This window comes from Phocoena sinus, chromosome 2, assembly GCF_008692025.1.
Source record: "Phocoena sinus isolate mPhoSin1 chromosome 2, mPhoSin1.pri, whole genome shotgun sequence".
Taxonomy (NCBI): Eukaryota; Metazoa; Chordata; class Mammalia; order Artiodactyla; family Phocoenidae; genus Phocoena; species Phocoena sinus.
This window is the reverse complement of record NC_045764.1, coordinates 35,850,931-35,864,875: the sequence shown is the minus strand read 5'-3', so window position 1 is coordinate 35,864,875 and position 13,945 is coordinate 35,850,931. Positions and strand designations below refer to the sequence as shown.

Below are 13,945 nucleotides of genomic sequence, written 5' to 3'. Positions count from 1 at the left end.
CTGAAAAAAAAGAAAGAAAACAAGCCTTTAGATGATTTTGGATATGAAGAATAAAAGCTATCCACACCTTTATAGTATATAACTGGGTTTTCTGAGATTCCAACCTGCACTGCAGCATTAGCAAGAACAGCCCCTGAGGCTCTGCTTTATACCTATTAGTGCAAAAAGCTAAAGGAACGACTAGGGCATTTTTAGTGTTCCATTAAGGAAAAAAAAAAAAAAGGGGGCTTCCCTGGTGGCGCAGTGGTTGAGAGTCCGCCTGCCGATGCAGGGGACATGGGTTCCTGCCCCGGTCCGGGAGGATCCCACATGCCGCGGAGCGGCTGGGCCTGTGAGCCATGGCCGCTGAGCCTGCGCTCCGCAACGGGAGAAGCCACAACAGTGAGGGGCCCGCGTACCAGAAAAAAAAAAAAAAAAAAAGTATTTGAAGAGTATGCAGATTATTCTGTGTAATATTTACAACTTAATTACTTGTGACATATGGCTCAAAGAATACAAAAGTTAATAAAATCAAGATGTACAAAAAGGACGGAAGCCTAGATTTCTGTTAAAATTTAGATTACATCAATGTGACAAAGATAAAATATTTCCGTTTCCTAAAAGAATTATGTTTCAATTTTGGTCCCACTTTAAATTGTATCAGGTTACATTTCCCCACAGGGATGCTATTTTTGTTTTCTTCATCATTATCCCAAATACATGAAACCCCTTAGTAATGTTCTCATGAGATGAATGAAAGAGGGAACTCGGGCCCCCAATATTTTTTCTAAAAACAGCCTGCTTCAGTCTTTACTTCACTGAGTGAATGAACTTGTTTGTAAGCATACATGTGCTCACTCATGGGTATGTTTTCACTTATGCAGCCAAAATCTATCCTGTACCGTACAGAATACAATATACAAATAATTCCAGAACCTTCAAATAAGAAAAGTTACTAAACCTACCATCCACTCAAGATGGCAGAAGTACATTTCTTAGCCTTCTTTGTTCCTACCAAAATGAGAAAGCTAATCTTAAATAAAAATTACATTTAAAATCTGTGAACTTGCAAGATTCAGTGCCTCGTGACTCCTAACAAAGAAAAACATTAGAAATAAGATTATACTCACAGACTTTAGAGGATTTTCCTCCCTTGTGAAGGAGGAAGACACCCATTAAAACAATGAAAAATTGTTAATCAACCAAAGAAAATTCTTTGTAACAATGTCTTTTTATTAATATTAATGTGAAAGGCAATACCTTCTATGTTTACATTGGTAGAAAATTCATAGTAACAACTACTCAATCCATGTTGAAGAGTATATTTGGAACAGATGGTCTGATGGCAGCCTCAGAATATTATTAGTACTCCAAACAAAGTGCAAGTGGTAGCAAAATGTGACTATAACTTTAAGGACATGCTTTTTGGGGGGCGGGGTCTTTAAACAAGGTGCTATCAAATGAGTACTTATAAAACCAAATTATAAATCTAATTTTTTTAACTTCTCATACCATAATCACACTCTGTGCGCCTGTGTGTGAAAATATATCTTGTTAATTCATAATGGTGAATGTCCTGGACACACTGTTCTGAGTATTTGCTAGACTAGTAGTCTCCTCCACGTAAGCAGCCAGAATTTGTTCCTTAACGCGCTGGTTGCCATGCTCAGCGCCACACCACTTCTATACTGGATAATGGCTGGCTAATCCAATCAGATTCTCTCTTGAGGCATTTGAATATGAGGCACACTGAAAGGCTGTAGGGTGGCAGTGAAGCTGAAGGACACCCAGAACATAGTAAGCAGAAGTTATGAGGCAGGTGAAGTCATAGGATCATTTTATGGAGCACCAGTTTTACTGCAAAAAATGATGACAGATAAACTATAGTTATTCAGACTTTGGCATTTGGCACTTTGTCAAAAATAAATGAAACGAGCCTATTATTTCAAGGAAAATGGCAGTATTTGTCGACAATGATAAAATCTGAGCTTTTAAGTGAAAATTAGAATTCTAGAAAACTTAAATCCTCCACAACCAACAGCTTCCCAAAACGTAGATTCTTCTGACAAGACAGGCAGTGATATTTAAAATGTGACTAAAAAGATTTCATAATGAAATATTTGGAAAACTTGAATAACTCAGGGAACAAAGATTTTCCAAATGTGTGAAAGCTATTCAAAGTGCCAGACAGTCCAATGGATTTTAACCAAACAATACAAAGGGTTCAGATTCCACAGTGCAATTAACCTCTGAGAAATTACTACTTACAGAATTGGTGTAATATCAGAGAATACACACAATGATATGAAAAGACTATTAAAATACGCATAACTCCACTTCTCAACTACATGTCTATGTAAGAACCACATTTTCTTCCTATACTTCAACCAGAATAACATCACAACAGACTGAATCCAGAAGCAGATATGAGAATCCTGCCTGACGTCTTCTATTAAAGCAGACATTAAAGAGATTTTTAAAAACGTAAAACCGTGCCATTTTTCTCAAAAAATTTTGGGGAAAATGCACTTTTCACAAAAACGTGTTATTTATACTAAGTAATGGGTTTATTATTATTTTAAAGGAAATTAGTATCTCAAAATTTTGTTTTTATTTCTAATTAAGTAAATATCAATAGCTATATCAAAAACTCTTTGGGGCCCTCAATAACTTTTAAGAGTATCAAAGGGGTCCTGAGCCAGCTTGATGAACCACTGGCTTAGAATAAATGAGAGTGAATGGTGAGAAATGAGGCTGAAAAGATAAATTGGGGTTGGAGTGTGAAGGCCATTATATGCTGAAATAAGGAGTATGGGCTTGATCTAGAGGGCAATGGCAAGACATAAGGAGGCAGCGCTATATGGCAGGAAGAACAATAGTCCTAGAGTCAGAAGAATAAAGGTATGAATATTGGTTAGTGGTTACAGTGAACTCTCTGGCTGTCTTCCCAACATTTATTCTATCCTCTGCTCCTCCCCACAATTATGTGATAGCCTTGTGATTTGGGGACTTGACTCCAGCTCCAGGGATGGGGAGAACCTGACTGGTCTGAGCCAGTTCTAATCCCCTTGTTATCAGTGGTTGGTTCAGGGATGGGCAGCTTTCTGACATGGATCTCAATGATGGCTGCCTCCTGGTATTCATACCCTTGTGTAATACCCTCCCTTTGAGTGTGGGCTGGACCTTGTGACTTGCTTCTAATAAACAGAATGAGGCAAAAGTGATGGGATAACAAAAGACGGACTTCTGTGTTGCTAGCATTCTCTCTCTTGCTAATGAAGCCAGCTGCCATGTTGGAGTTGCCTTATGGAGACTCATGTGGCAAGCAACCAAGGGAGGCCTTTAATGAAGAACTGAAGCCCTCAGCCCAGTAAGCTGTGTGTAACCAAATCCTGCCAACAACTTTCTGAGTGAACTTGGAAGAGGACCACCCCTCCGCACCCCCCAGATGAGCCTCAAAATGATTTGAGCCCCTGCTAATACTTTTAACTGCAGCTTTGGAGAGATCAAGATAGAGGTATCAACAAGTTACATCTATTTGGATTCCTGACTCATAGAAAATGCTATTTTAGGCCACTGAGTTTTGGAATAATTTGTTACATGGCAAGAGACAACAGAGCAGGTATATTATCTGCATGGCTTCCTGGCCACAAAGATTAGTCCCCTCCACTTTATAGCCACATGAATCAGGAAGGGGAGCTCTAAGTGTTCTGGAGCCTACCCCTTTCTGCCTCATGCTTCCACTAGCAGGGGTGAGGATGAAGGCAGAGAGCCTCTGGAAATAAAGGGGTCTCAGAAGTCTGTGGGTTCCTTGTAAGAACCTCTTCTTTCCTTTCTTTATCAATATTCATAACTTCAACACCACTATCTGCCTTGAGCCATCAATAATCCTTTTTCCTTACACCCTTTATTCTTGCTTACTTCGGTTGCCACAAGATGGGCTCCAGAGCATCTATCACTTCCTGGACTCTCATCCTCAGTCACTTTAAACATGTTTGTTTATAACCTCATCTCTTAAATGCTCCCACCGCCCCCAACCCAGATTCCTTAATCTCTTCCACTGGGCCCCTTGGAAATCATAGCCATCAGCAAATTTCCTAAATTCATGATCTATTTTACTCATCAACTTGTTCTAACTGAAACCTGGTTTCCCCTGAAGATAGTGCTGCTTCTTTTCCTGCAACCCCCAGATGGTAACTATTTCCTTTGCCACAGCTCTTATACTACAGGCCCCCGAGGTGGGGAAGGTGTCCTTGATCTTAATGACTATTTCTAAGCTCTTCTTCCTCTCCCCTGTGCTTCCATCCCCAGGAAGAATAATCCTTCTAGCTTTTAGTCTCAATATTGTGAACCACCACCCCTCCCTACTGCAGTCACCTCCAGACACCCCGGGTCACTCCCCTTTTCTCCTTGAAGACTTTAGCTCTGGCCCACTGTCATTCAATAGCATAATAACTGCTGGATGTCGACATGCAGAGAGATCGTCTTTCCAACACTCTGGCCTCTTAAGTTCCTAGACTTCCTCTTCTCCAAAGATCTCATCTTCCACCTTACCTCAGTCACTCATTTCCATGGCTATTTCGTAGACAAGTGTTTCTCAACCACTGAGAGTATTTGCAAATACTGTTTTAAGTCACTGTTCTTTTGGGGGGAATGATGGGAACATTTTAGGCTATTATAAGAACTTGGAGGTCCTGTGGCATTTAACGGGCAGGGGCCAAGGGTACTAAATGTCCTGCGATGTGAACAGTGCTCACACAATGAAAAACTGTCCCACTCAAAATACCAAACTCACCTGCACTGCCATCAGCACCTACTGCCACCCTTCCGCAGTTTGATCTAAACATCTTCCTATTCTATCACCACCTATCTTTCCAGCTCACTCCCTTTATCCAGTACTCCAACTCCAAGAATTCTTGGATATGCAAAATCTGTTGATCCTGTCTCCTTCCTCACATCCTTATTTCCCTCTAAACATATTTTGGATTCCATGGGTCCATCATTATAATTAATCCCTTCCTTGCATACACCCTCAACTCCCTTGTCTTGAACCTCCTTTATTCTCCGGGCAAGCACCAATTCTAGTTAAATGCAATTCTCTGCCACTCCATGATTGCACAATTGAATATGCCTGGAGAAAAACACACAGCCATCTGACTGTTCTCACTTTAAATTCATGACCACTAACCTCATGTGGGCCCTTACTGCTGTCTGGCAATTCAACTTCATTTCCCAAGTCCAATCACTCTTCTGTTCTTCTAAGTAACTATTTTATCCCTTTTCCTCTCTCTTTAAACTTTCAACACTTCTTCCTGTTCTCACTCTCAAATGTTGACCTTGCTTCCTAAGAAGATAAAAGCAATCAGAAGAGAACTTTTGCATGCTCTCACCCCAAGTACTCATTTACCTGCCCCTGTGCCCAAATGCTCTGCATTTCCTCCTGCTTCAGTGAATGCAGTAAGGTAACCCTTCCGGATGTGCACTAGATTTTATGCCTTCTTGCCTTCTGAAGAGCACTACTGTGGCAATTTTTTCTTACATTATTATTTTGTGATCATTCCATATTTGGATCATTCTCATCAGCATATGTGCTGTATATTCTCCCATCAAGAAAAAAAAGCCCCTCTGACCTTCTATCCTGGACCATGTCTATTAAATATTTGAAAAAAAAAATTAGGCTACTTGCCCTATAAGATATCAGGACACATTATAAAGCTACTAAAATTTAAGAAAGTTTAGTACTGACCAAAGGAACAGAATAGAGAACCCAGAGAGAGACCCATGGCTATATGACAGATGACACTGCAGATCAGAGAGGAAAGGAGAGACTATTTAATAAATGGTGCTGGTTAAATGGTTATGCTATGGGGAAAATGCAGTGGGAGCCTATCTCATACTATACACAAAAATCAATTCCAGATGGATTAAACACTGAAATGTTAAGAACAAAACTTTACAATTTTAAAAGGAAATATAGGAGAATACCTTTCTGACTTTGAGATAGGAAAAGACTTCTTAAACAAGACAGAAAAACGATAACCATAACAAGGAAAGTTTGATACATTTGACTACAATAAAATTAAGAAAGTCTGTTCACTAACAGCTTAGAGAAGATATCTGCAATGCATATGACCACCCATGGCAGTGAGAATCCAGAATATGTAAAGGAGTCCTACAAGTCAGTAAGAAAAGAAGTCCAACAGGAAAATGGGCAAAAAACCAAAATCGAGCACTGCACAAAAGAGGAAACAGAGGTGGTCAATAAACATGTGAAAAGAGGCTCAACTTCATTATTGATCAAAGAATCACAAATTTAGACTATAATTTACATCCACTATATAGGCAAAAATTTTAAAGTCTGACAATGCCCAGTTAGTCACAGGGAACTCATACACTGATGGTGGGAGTATACATGGATCCAACAACTTAGGAAAATACTTTGGCATTACCTTGTAAAGTTAAAAACCTTAAACTCATGACTCAGCATGTCCAGTGTGAGTTTACATACCCTAAAGAAACTCTTTTATGTGCATTAGCTCAAAAATGAGCAAAATTATATTATTATTTAAGTATATACGTATATGTTAGGTATGGGCTAAAATTTTGAAAATGAAAGGAAATAATAAATACAACGCTAGTGGTTATCTCTGGTTAGGAAGAAGATAGGATGGGGAAGAACATGTATATAGATACAAGTTATTGTTATGTTCTAGTTTTGGCTGAGTGGTAGGGTCTCTGGTATTCATTAAATTACCATGCTTACTACTTTATTTTTATATTTTATATATATATCCTTTTGTGTATAAAATTATATTATTAGAAACAAGTTAAAAATAAAAAGACCTCAGGCTCTTGCTTCAAATTCAGGCTCTGACTAGCTGTGCGGCCCTGGCCCAATCCTTTCAGCTTCAGTTTCCCCAGCTACGAAATGAAATAACACCTGCACCTACCTCCTGGGATTTGTATGAGGATCAAATCCATGTACAGCATTTAGCACAGTATGTGGCACATGGTAAAAATGTTAGCCACTACTACTCTGACTCTGCTGCTGTTGTTACTTCTAGTAGCAACTATCTTCTGAGGTGCTTTCAAGTTATTAAAGTAGAAATGGTTTTATTAAATTAGAAAAATGAATCTACAATGCAAGAGCTAGAGTGAGAAGTCATCAGTAATACCTAACAGCTGAAACCACATGAGTGCATAAGATGGAAACAGGGGAAGCTTTCAGACTGGAAGTGTACCAAGACAGCCTAGAGAAAAGTGCTCTAGAAGGAGACTGAGGAGACACTGGGAGAGGAAGCAGAAGAGACTGGTGACCTGGAGGCAAAGTCAGGAGGAGAAAGTGGCTAATGGTATTAAATGCTGCAGAGTAAAATAAAGACTAAAGGAGACACTGGATTTGGCAATGAGAGGATCTCTAGGAACCTTTACAAGAGCAGTTTCCATGAATCGGTCAAAGAAGAAACAAGAGTGCCATGGGTTAAGGTAGCGGTCCCCAACCTCTTTGGCACCAGGGACTGTGTTTCATGGAAGACAATTTTTCCACAGACTGGGGTGCGGGGGGGGGGGCATGGTGCAGGGGGGAGATGGTTCCGGGGTAACGTGAGCGATGGGGAGCGGCAGATGAAGCTTCCTTGCTTGCCCGCCGCTCACCTCCTGCTAGGTGGCCCAGTTCCTAACAGGCCTCTGACGGACAGGTAGCGGTCCATGGCCTGGGGGTTGGGGACCCCTGGGTTAAGGCATGAGTAGGTGAGAAGATGGACGCTGGGAGAAAAAAGAACTCTTTTGAGAAATTAGAGATAAAGAGAAAGGTGAAAAGAGTAGGATACATGGTGGAAGGGAGGTATCTTTAAGGTTAAGGGAGACCTGATACTGTTTATAGGCAGAGAGTAAGGAGCCAGCAGAAAAGAAAGTAAAGGTATAGGAGAGAAAGGGGACCACTGATGGGGTGTAGCCTTGGAGAAAGCAGGAGATGATATTCTGGACTCTGGTGATAGGAAGGTGCAGATTAGTGCTTCTCTTTAATGTGCATATGAATGACTTGGGCGTTTAGTTAAAATGCAGACTATGATTTGATAGCTCTGGGGTTAAGCCTGGATTCTGCATTTCTAACAAGCCCCCAGGTGATGTTGATGCTACCTGTCTGCAGACCACACACTGAGTAGTACGGGTGTAAACTACCTCTTCCTCTGTCATGGAAAGTACAGCTAGAAATTTATTGGAGAGAGGTCAAGGGAAGGAAGACAGGCAGAGGATGGAGTAAACTGAGCTGGGTGAGAGAAACAAGGGAATAAATAGAATCATAACTTGGGAAAAATTATGGGTAACTGGAAGCAGGAGGAGACAGTTGAGAGGTAAACAGTAATGACAAGAGTAAGCAAGAACTCAGCTGAAACCAGAATTTAACTAAAGAGTAATAATAATTTATTTTATCAGTATTGTTTTAAAATGATTTGCTGCTGTCCAATTAGTCTTCATAAAGACTCATGGAAAATGGCCAGGGGCAAAATCTGCCTTCACTAAAACTTTTACGAAGGTGGACTTGCCTGTGACTTTGAAGTTAACAGAGGTTAACAAAAGTTAACAAGATTCAAAGTGTACAAGTTTTCCCCTTGGTTACTTTAAACATTAATATTCACATATAGCTTGAATATTTAAATGTTTAAAATCCCCATGGGTATATTAAATTATATACTGCTTCTAAGAAAGAAGGAGCAGTATAAAATACCCTATTTTGAACATGCCATTCATTTTATAATATAAGAAATACAACTGTCAAATTCTGAGGTGGCATTTCATAATTTCAATACTTCATGCCTGACTTCTAAAAAACTCTCAAGGTGCTGAAGTTAGTTTAAAAAAGAATAAACCTGTCAGAGTTCCAAACTGATAGACAGGTGTAATTCCCACCCAGCTCTCTTTTGTTCTCAGACTCTAAGCATCTGATCACTTATTCAGGAGCTGTGAGTGAATGTATATGTCAAGCTGAAAATGTTTCTCCATTTACTAAGGCAACGTTTACTAATGCTGAGATAATGAAACCTGTTCTGAGGCAAAATGTCTTCTAAGTTAACAGGAAGATAAGAGAAATCACAGGTATATTCTTACCCCTTCACTGGTTTTTTGCAAGTCTGAAGTTGTGTTTCTTGTGTCATTGCCGGCATCTCCACCCTCAGAGCTGCTTTTATTTTCTTCTTCTTTGCAGTCCTTGTCATCTTCATCTCCTGGAGATTTCCGGGACTGTTTAGAGGATTTCTAAATATTTAGACAAGTTAAAAAGTATAGTCAAAAGTGGAAACCCAAATGCACAAATGTAAGTAAGAAATGTAGAAGTAGCTGACCTATATCCAGTCTTTGTGGCTTGATACAGGATATACCAATACAACATGGCAGTGTGCCACAACTGAGCTAGGTGACCTTGCACAAGTGATTTCACCTCATGGGGCCTCAGTTTAACCAGCTGGAAAGGAAGTAGAGGTGGACTAGATAACCTTCTAGTTCTTTCCAGCAGTGTGATATTAAAAGCAGAAAATAGAGATTCACATACCTGGAACACTGTCAATGAATAAATATAGCTGATGGACACCATTCTAGGAAGGCTACAGAGCTAGAAGGTACCCTAAAGGTCTCCTTGTCCTTCCCCATCATTTCACAGTAGAATGTGAGGTCCAGAGAAGCAAGGTAAACTATCTAGGATACTATATGGATATTCATGTTGGAACACTTATGGAAGCTGTTTGGTTAATGGTATACATGGGATGATCTTGACAAAACTTTTCTATCACCATATGATACGAATTAACTTTAATCTTTTAAATTATGGATAGTTATTTAAGAACTCAAGGCCACACTGGTAAACTAGCCCTTTTTTTCTTATCAACTTGCATTTGAAACCAAGATGAACTCTACAGTGAAGATGAAAATACAATTATAGTTTGCAGCCAGAGCTGCTTTGCAGAACAGCATTAAAATGATCAAAAGCAAAAAAAAAAAAAAAAAAAAAAAAATGATCAAAAGCTGGCCCCACTGTGTACCTTTAAGAAAGTAAAATGTAGCATTTCACTTACATTTCCTTTTTGAGAAATTTTATGAATCTTTAAGCACATGGTAAATAACAGCTAAGGCAAAACTCATTAAGGCAAGTCACTTTTGGTCTTACAGAAATGAATTAGCAAATCTGAGCTTCCTGAGACAATCAATATTTTAAAATGCAACTTTCAAAGAGAAAATATCTTCTAGCTATGTGACAGAATATGGAATTACATTGCTTCTATCTTACTTAACTGAAACTACCAACCAAGCCCAAGATGTCAGTTTAAAATGACTTCACTTTTACTTTTTACAAGGAGGGAAAGCAGGGATTTAATAATCCAAACATGGAGTGCCTGGAGTTAAAGTTTAGATCAAGTATGATGATGTAAAAAGTGAAATACTTTTGTTCTCCTAGTAAATACAGTATAATTATTGAAATGCAGTAGTTGCTTTATATAGTAATCCTCAAGTAATAGTCCTTGACTTGCAGTTCTTACAGATAATAGGCAGAACTCCCTAAAATTTATAGTGCTTACGAAGGATAGTTACAAGTAATCCTACAAGTGAGTTTTTAAGCTTTATAATTTGATATACATAGACTAGAATTAGGGCATTACTATGTTTTGCTAATGAGTCACATTCGGTATTCCACTAAGAAATCTGGCTGCCAAGCTATATTTGGTAACCTTAGAAAGCGCTTACTGTGCTTATGCAGATCGTCGCACTTCCTGTAATTTTGGGGAAGGACCCTTCATCAGTTTCATCAATATGGTTTTGAATTGGTTGTGTGTCCAACTGTTGCTATCTTTGGTTTTTAACTAAGATTACTAACGGTTTACTATCATCATCAGTTTAGTTTGTTGTGAGGCTCTCTGATTAGCCCTCCTTTATACAGTAAATAACCTGCATGCAAAATATTTTTTGCTTATAATTTTCTAGTATCTGTTATGGCTGAAATATGAATCACACATACACTTACTGCTAAAATGATATATATATAACCTCCCTCAAATGTGCTTATACTATGGCTCTTATGAACATTTTTTTCCACAGAAAAAACAGAATTAGGTGAGGTAGAGGGAAAGTGGGACTTCTCCCTCAACCTAACTTGGATGCAGTCAAAAAAGTTTGTGAACCAAAAGTTTAGTGGTAAAGGAAGATTATTCAAGAAACAGATGTAAAAAAAATCACCATATTCAACAAAAAGGAAACATCTGGGAAGCCAAAGAGAGCAGTGAGGTTATACGAGGTAAGTGGTTCTCTAAACGTGGTTCCCAGATCAGCAACATCAGCTCACTGGATATTTAATTCCCCACACTGGACCCTGCCCTAGACCTACTAAAATAGAAAATGGTGGGGGGTGCTGACACTCAGCAATAAGTGTTTTAATAAGCCCTCCAGGTGATTCTGATGCATGCAAAAGTTTGAGAACTATTGTGCTAGGTTACTCGGTTGATATTGAAAATTAAAAATCATGGTTCTTAAGTGATCATGAAAGTTGTGATCTTGAAGGAAAGCAAAGGAAATGATTCTTTAATTTAAAATCGATACGCCTTAGTAAGTAAAGTATGTCTTTACCTCTTCACTACTTTAAATTATAAATCCACCCCAGGTATGAGCCCTATTACTTCTGGCTTTCACAAGAGTGATGAAATAATGACATTTAAAAGCCACATATCCACACTATTAAATACCTCAGGTACCTTAGAGGGCTTAGATAATTTAGGGTGGTGCAACACATTACACGGAAGCTCAGCAGGCAATCATAAACTAAATTAAATTCAATTGGGTGTTTAAATGAAGTCCAAAATGTTAAAAGAAATTCAGCTTAAAAAATAACCCCTATGGAATATATAGTCTGTTAGGGAAAATTCTAATTATTTTGTTGCCATTTGCAAACTTTACCCCCATTTAAGGCAGATACCATGTTTTTCATTAGGTGTACAGGAAGTAACATGCATTCATACAATTTTACCCGTATGCCAGTTGGGTGGATTTTATAGACTGTAAAATAAAATGTTGATAGTCTAAGAAACCCTTGATACTTGTTTTTAAGGAATTTCCTAAGTATATCCAGCCACTAAATACCAGAGTCTAAATGGAAGTAATTTGTCCAAGTATTCAACTGTGTGACAGACCAATTGCAGCAATACTTGTACCCATCTTTATCTTCAAAGATCCATCTACCCTGCTTTAAGTTCCTAAAAGGTGAAGAATTTCCACAATATCATAGTTTTTTCAATTGTATTTCTGAATTACTGTATGAAAAACCTAAACTTTCAATTTGTAAATCAAGGATCATATCACGCCTCCAATAAATTACTGTTACATCTGGAATAAAATTCAAACTCCTTAACATGGCGTGCCAGTCTCCATTATTTAGCCTTTGCCTGTCTCTCCCTCCTGATCATGATTCTCCAATCATGCCTGCCTTCTTTCAATCCAGGCCATGTCAAACTCTTCCCTCCCTCAGAGCTTTGCTGCTCTGCCACACGTGCTCCTCGTCCCATGCTCTTCTTTCAGGTCTCAGCATAAATTTCATCTTTTCGGAAAGGCCCGGCCACTCTATCTAAACAGATACACTGTTCTGTTGTTCCCTGCTCCCATTCATTTCCTTCATAGCCCTTTCAGAATTTACAGTTTATTATTTGTTTTTTAACTCTGTGTTTCCACCCGCCCCCAACCCACTATATTGTAAGTTACATGAGGGTAGGAATGGCATTGGATTTGCTCACCACTATCTACCTAGTACAAGTGTCTGACATAGAATAGGTGACCTGGAAATATGAGAACTGAACAAATAAAGAACCAAAGCACATTCTTTAAAGCAGAGAGACAAGAGAGAGTCTATCTTTATATTTACATCTATAATACTAGACATAGTCCTAAATTGTACTGAGTCTCCTATATTCCTAAATTCTTCAGGGCTCACCTGGGGGTTGTTATAAGAGGTATACCTATTCTTACATCCTTGATTAAAGAACAGTCCTCCTCCAACAGAGAAGGTGCTATTTTCAGGGTCAACAGACCTTATGAGTCAATACCAGTTACCCTCACATCTAAGATCACCTGTCTTATTCCCCTCAGATATATTACTGTCTCTAAAGGCAGAGACTCCACAGAGCTAATATATTTCTATGTGCCCAGTGAATGAATTAAAAGTAATCTAAAAACCTTTAATGAATATGCATACAGCATTAACAACAATGGGAAAGGTTTCTTAGTAACCTTTGAAGTGTATGACTTTTTCCGTTTTGAGCCTGCTTTTTCATTCTTTCTTTTGCCTTTTCCATCTTCTTCTACTCTATCACCTTCTTCCTCACTGCTTGCATCTGCAGTATTCCCGCCTTCTCCCTCGGTTTCTGAAGAGCTCTGTTGCTGAATTGCCTAAGAGATAATAAAATATTAGCTAATTACATTTTTGAAAAATAGCAAAGACTACAGACTATGAAAAGAATCATTCTATTCTAATTAGAAGAAGTTCAGCTTACTCAAGATTTTCAAAATAAACGGCTGTCAACTTCAATTTTCCAGTGACCAATTGACATGAACCCTCTTAAGGTAACAGAATTACAGGCATACCTCGGAGATACTGCAGGTTCAGTTGCAGACCACAGCAATAAAGTAAATATCACAATAAAGCAAGTCACATGAATTTTTTGGTTCCCCAGTGCATATAAAAGTTATGTTTATACTAAACTGTAGTCTATTAAGTTTGCAGTAGCATTATATCTATAAAAACAATGTGTATACCTTAATTTAAAAATACTTTATTGCTAAAAAATGCTAACCATCATCTGAGCCTTCAGTGAGTCCTCATCTTTTTGCTGGTGGAGGGCCAGCCATGCTGATGGTTGCTGACTGGTCAGGGTGGTGGCTGCTGAAGGCTGGGAGGCTGTGGCAACTTCTTAAAATAAGACAACAGTGAAGTCTG

General features: G+C 38.7%; 1 protein-coding gene across 2 annotated transcripts in view; it reads right to left on the bottom strand.

The window, feature by feature from the left end:
• Positions 1-13,945, bottom strand: part of HDGFL3 (HDGF like 3) — a 77,711-nt gene that overhangs the window by 5,059 nt on the left and 58,707 nt on the right. For both annotated transcript variants that reach the window (XR_004348365.1, XM_032622155.1), the window contains exons 4-5: positions 13,240-13,398; positions 9,088-9,234 (exon numbers count right to left, since the gene is read on the bottom strand). Coding sequence is in view for 1 of the 2 variants with exons in the window: in XM_032622155.1 (XP_032478046.1) it covers positions 9,088-9,234; positions 13,240-13,398 (306 nt within the window). In the remaining variant the exon portion in view is untranslated. The remainder of the gene's footprint in view (positions 1-9,087; positions 9,235-13,239; positions 13,399-13,945) is intronic.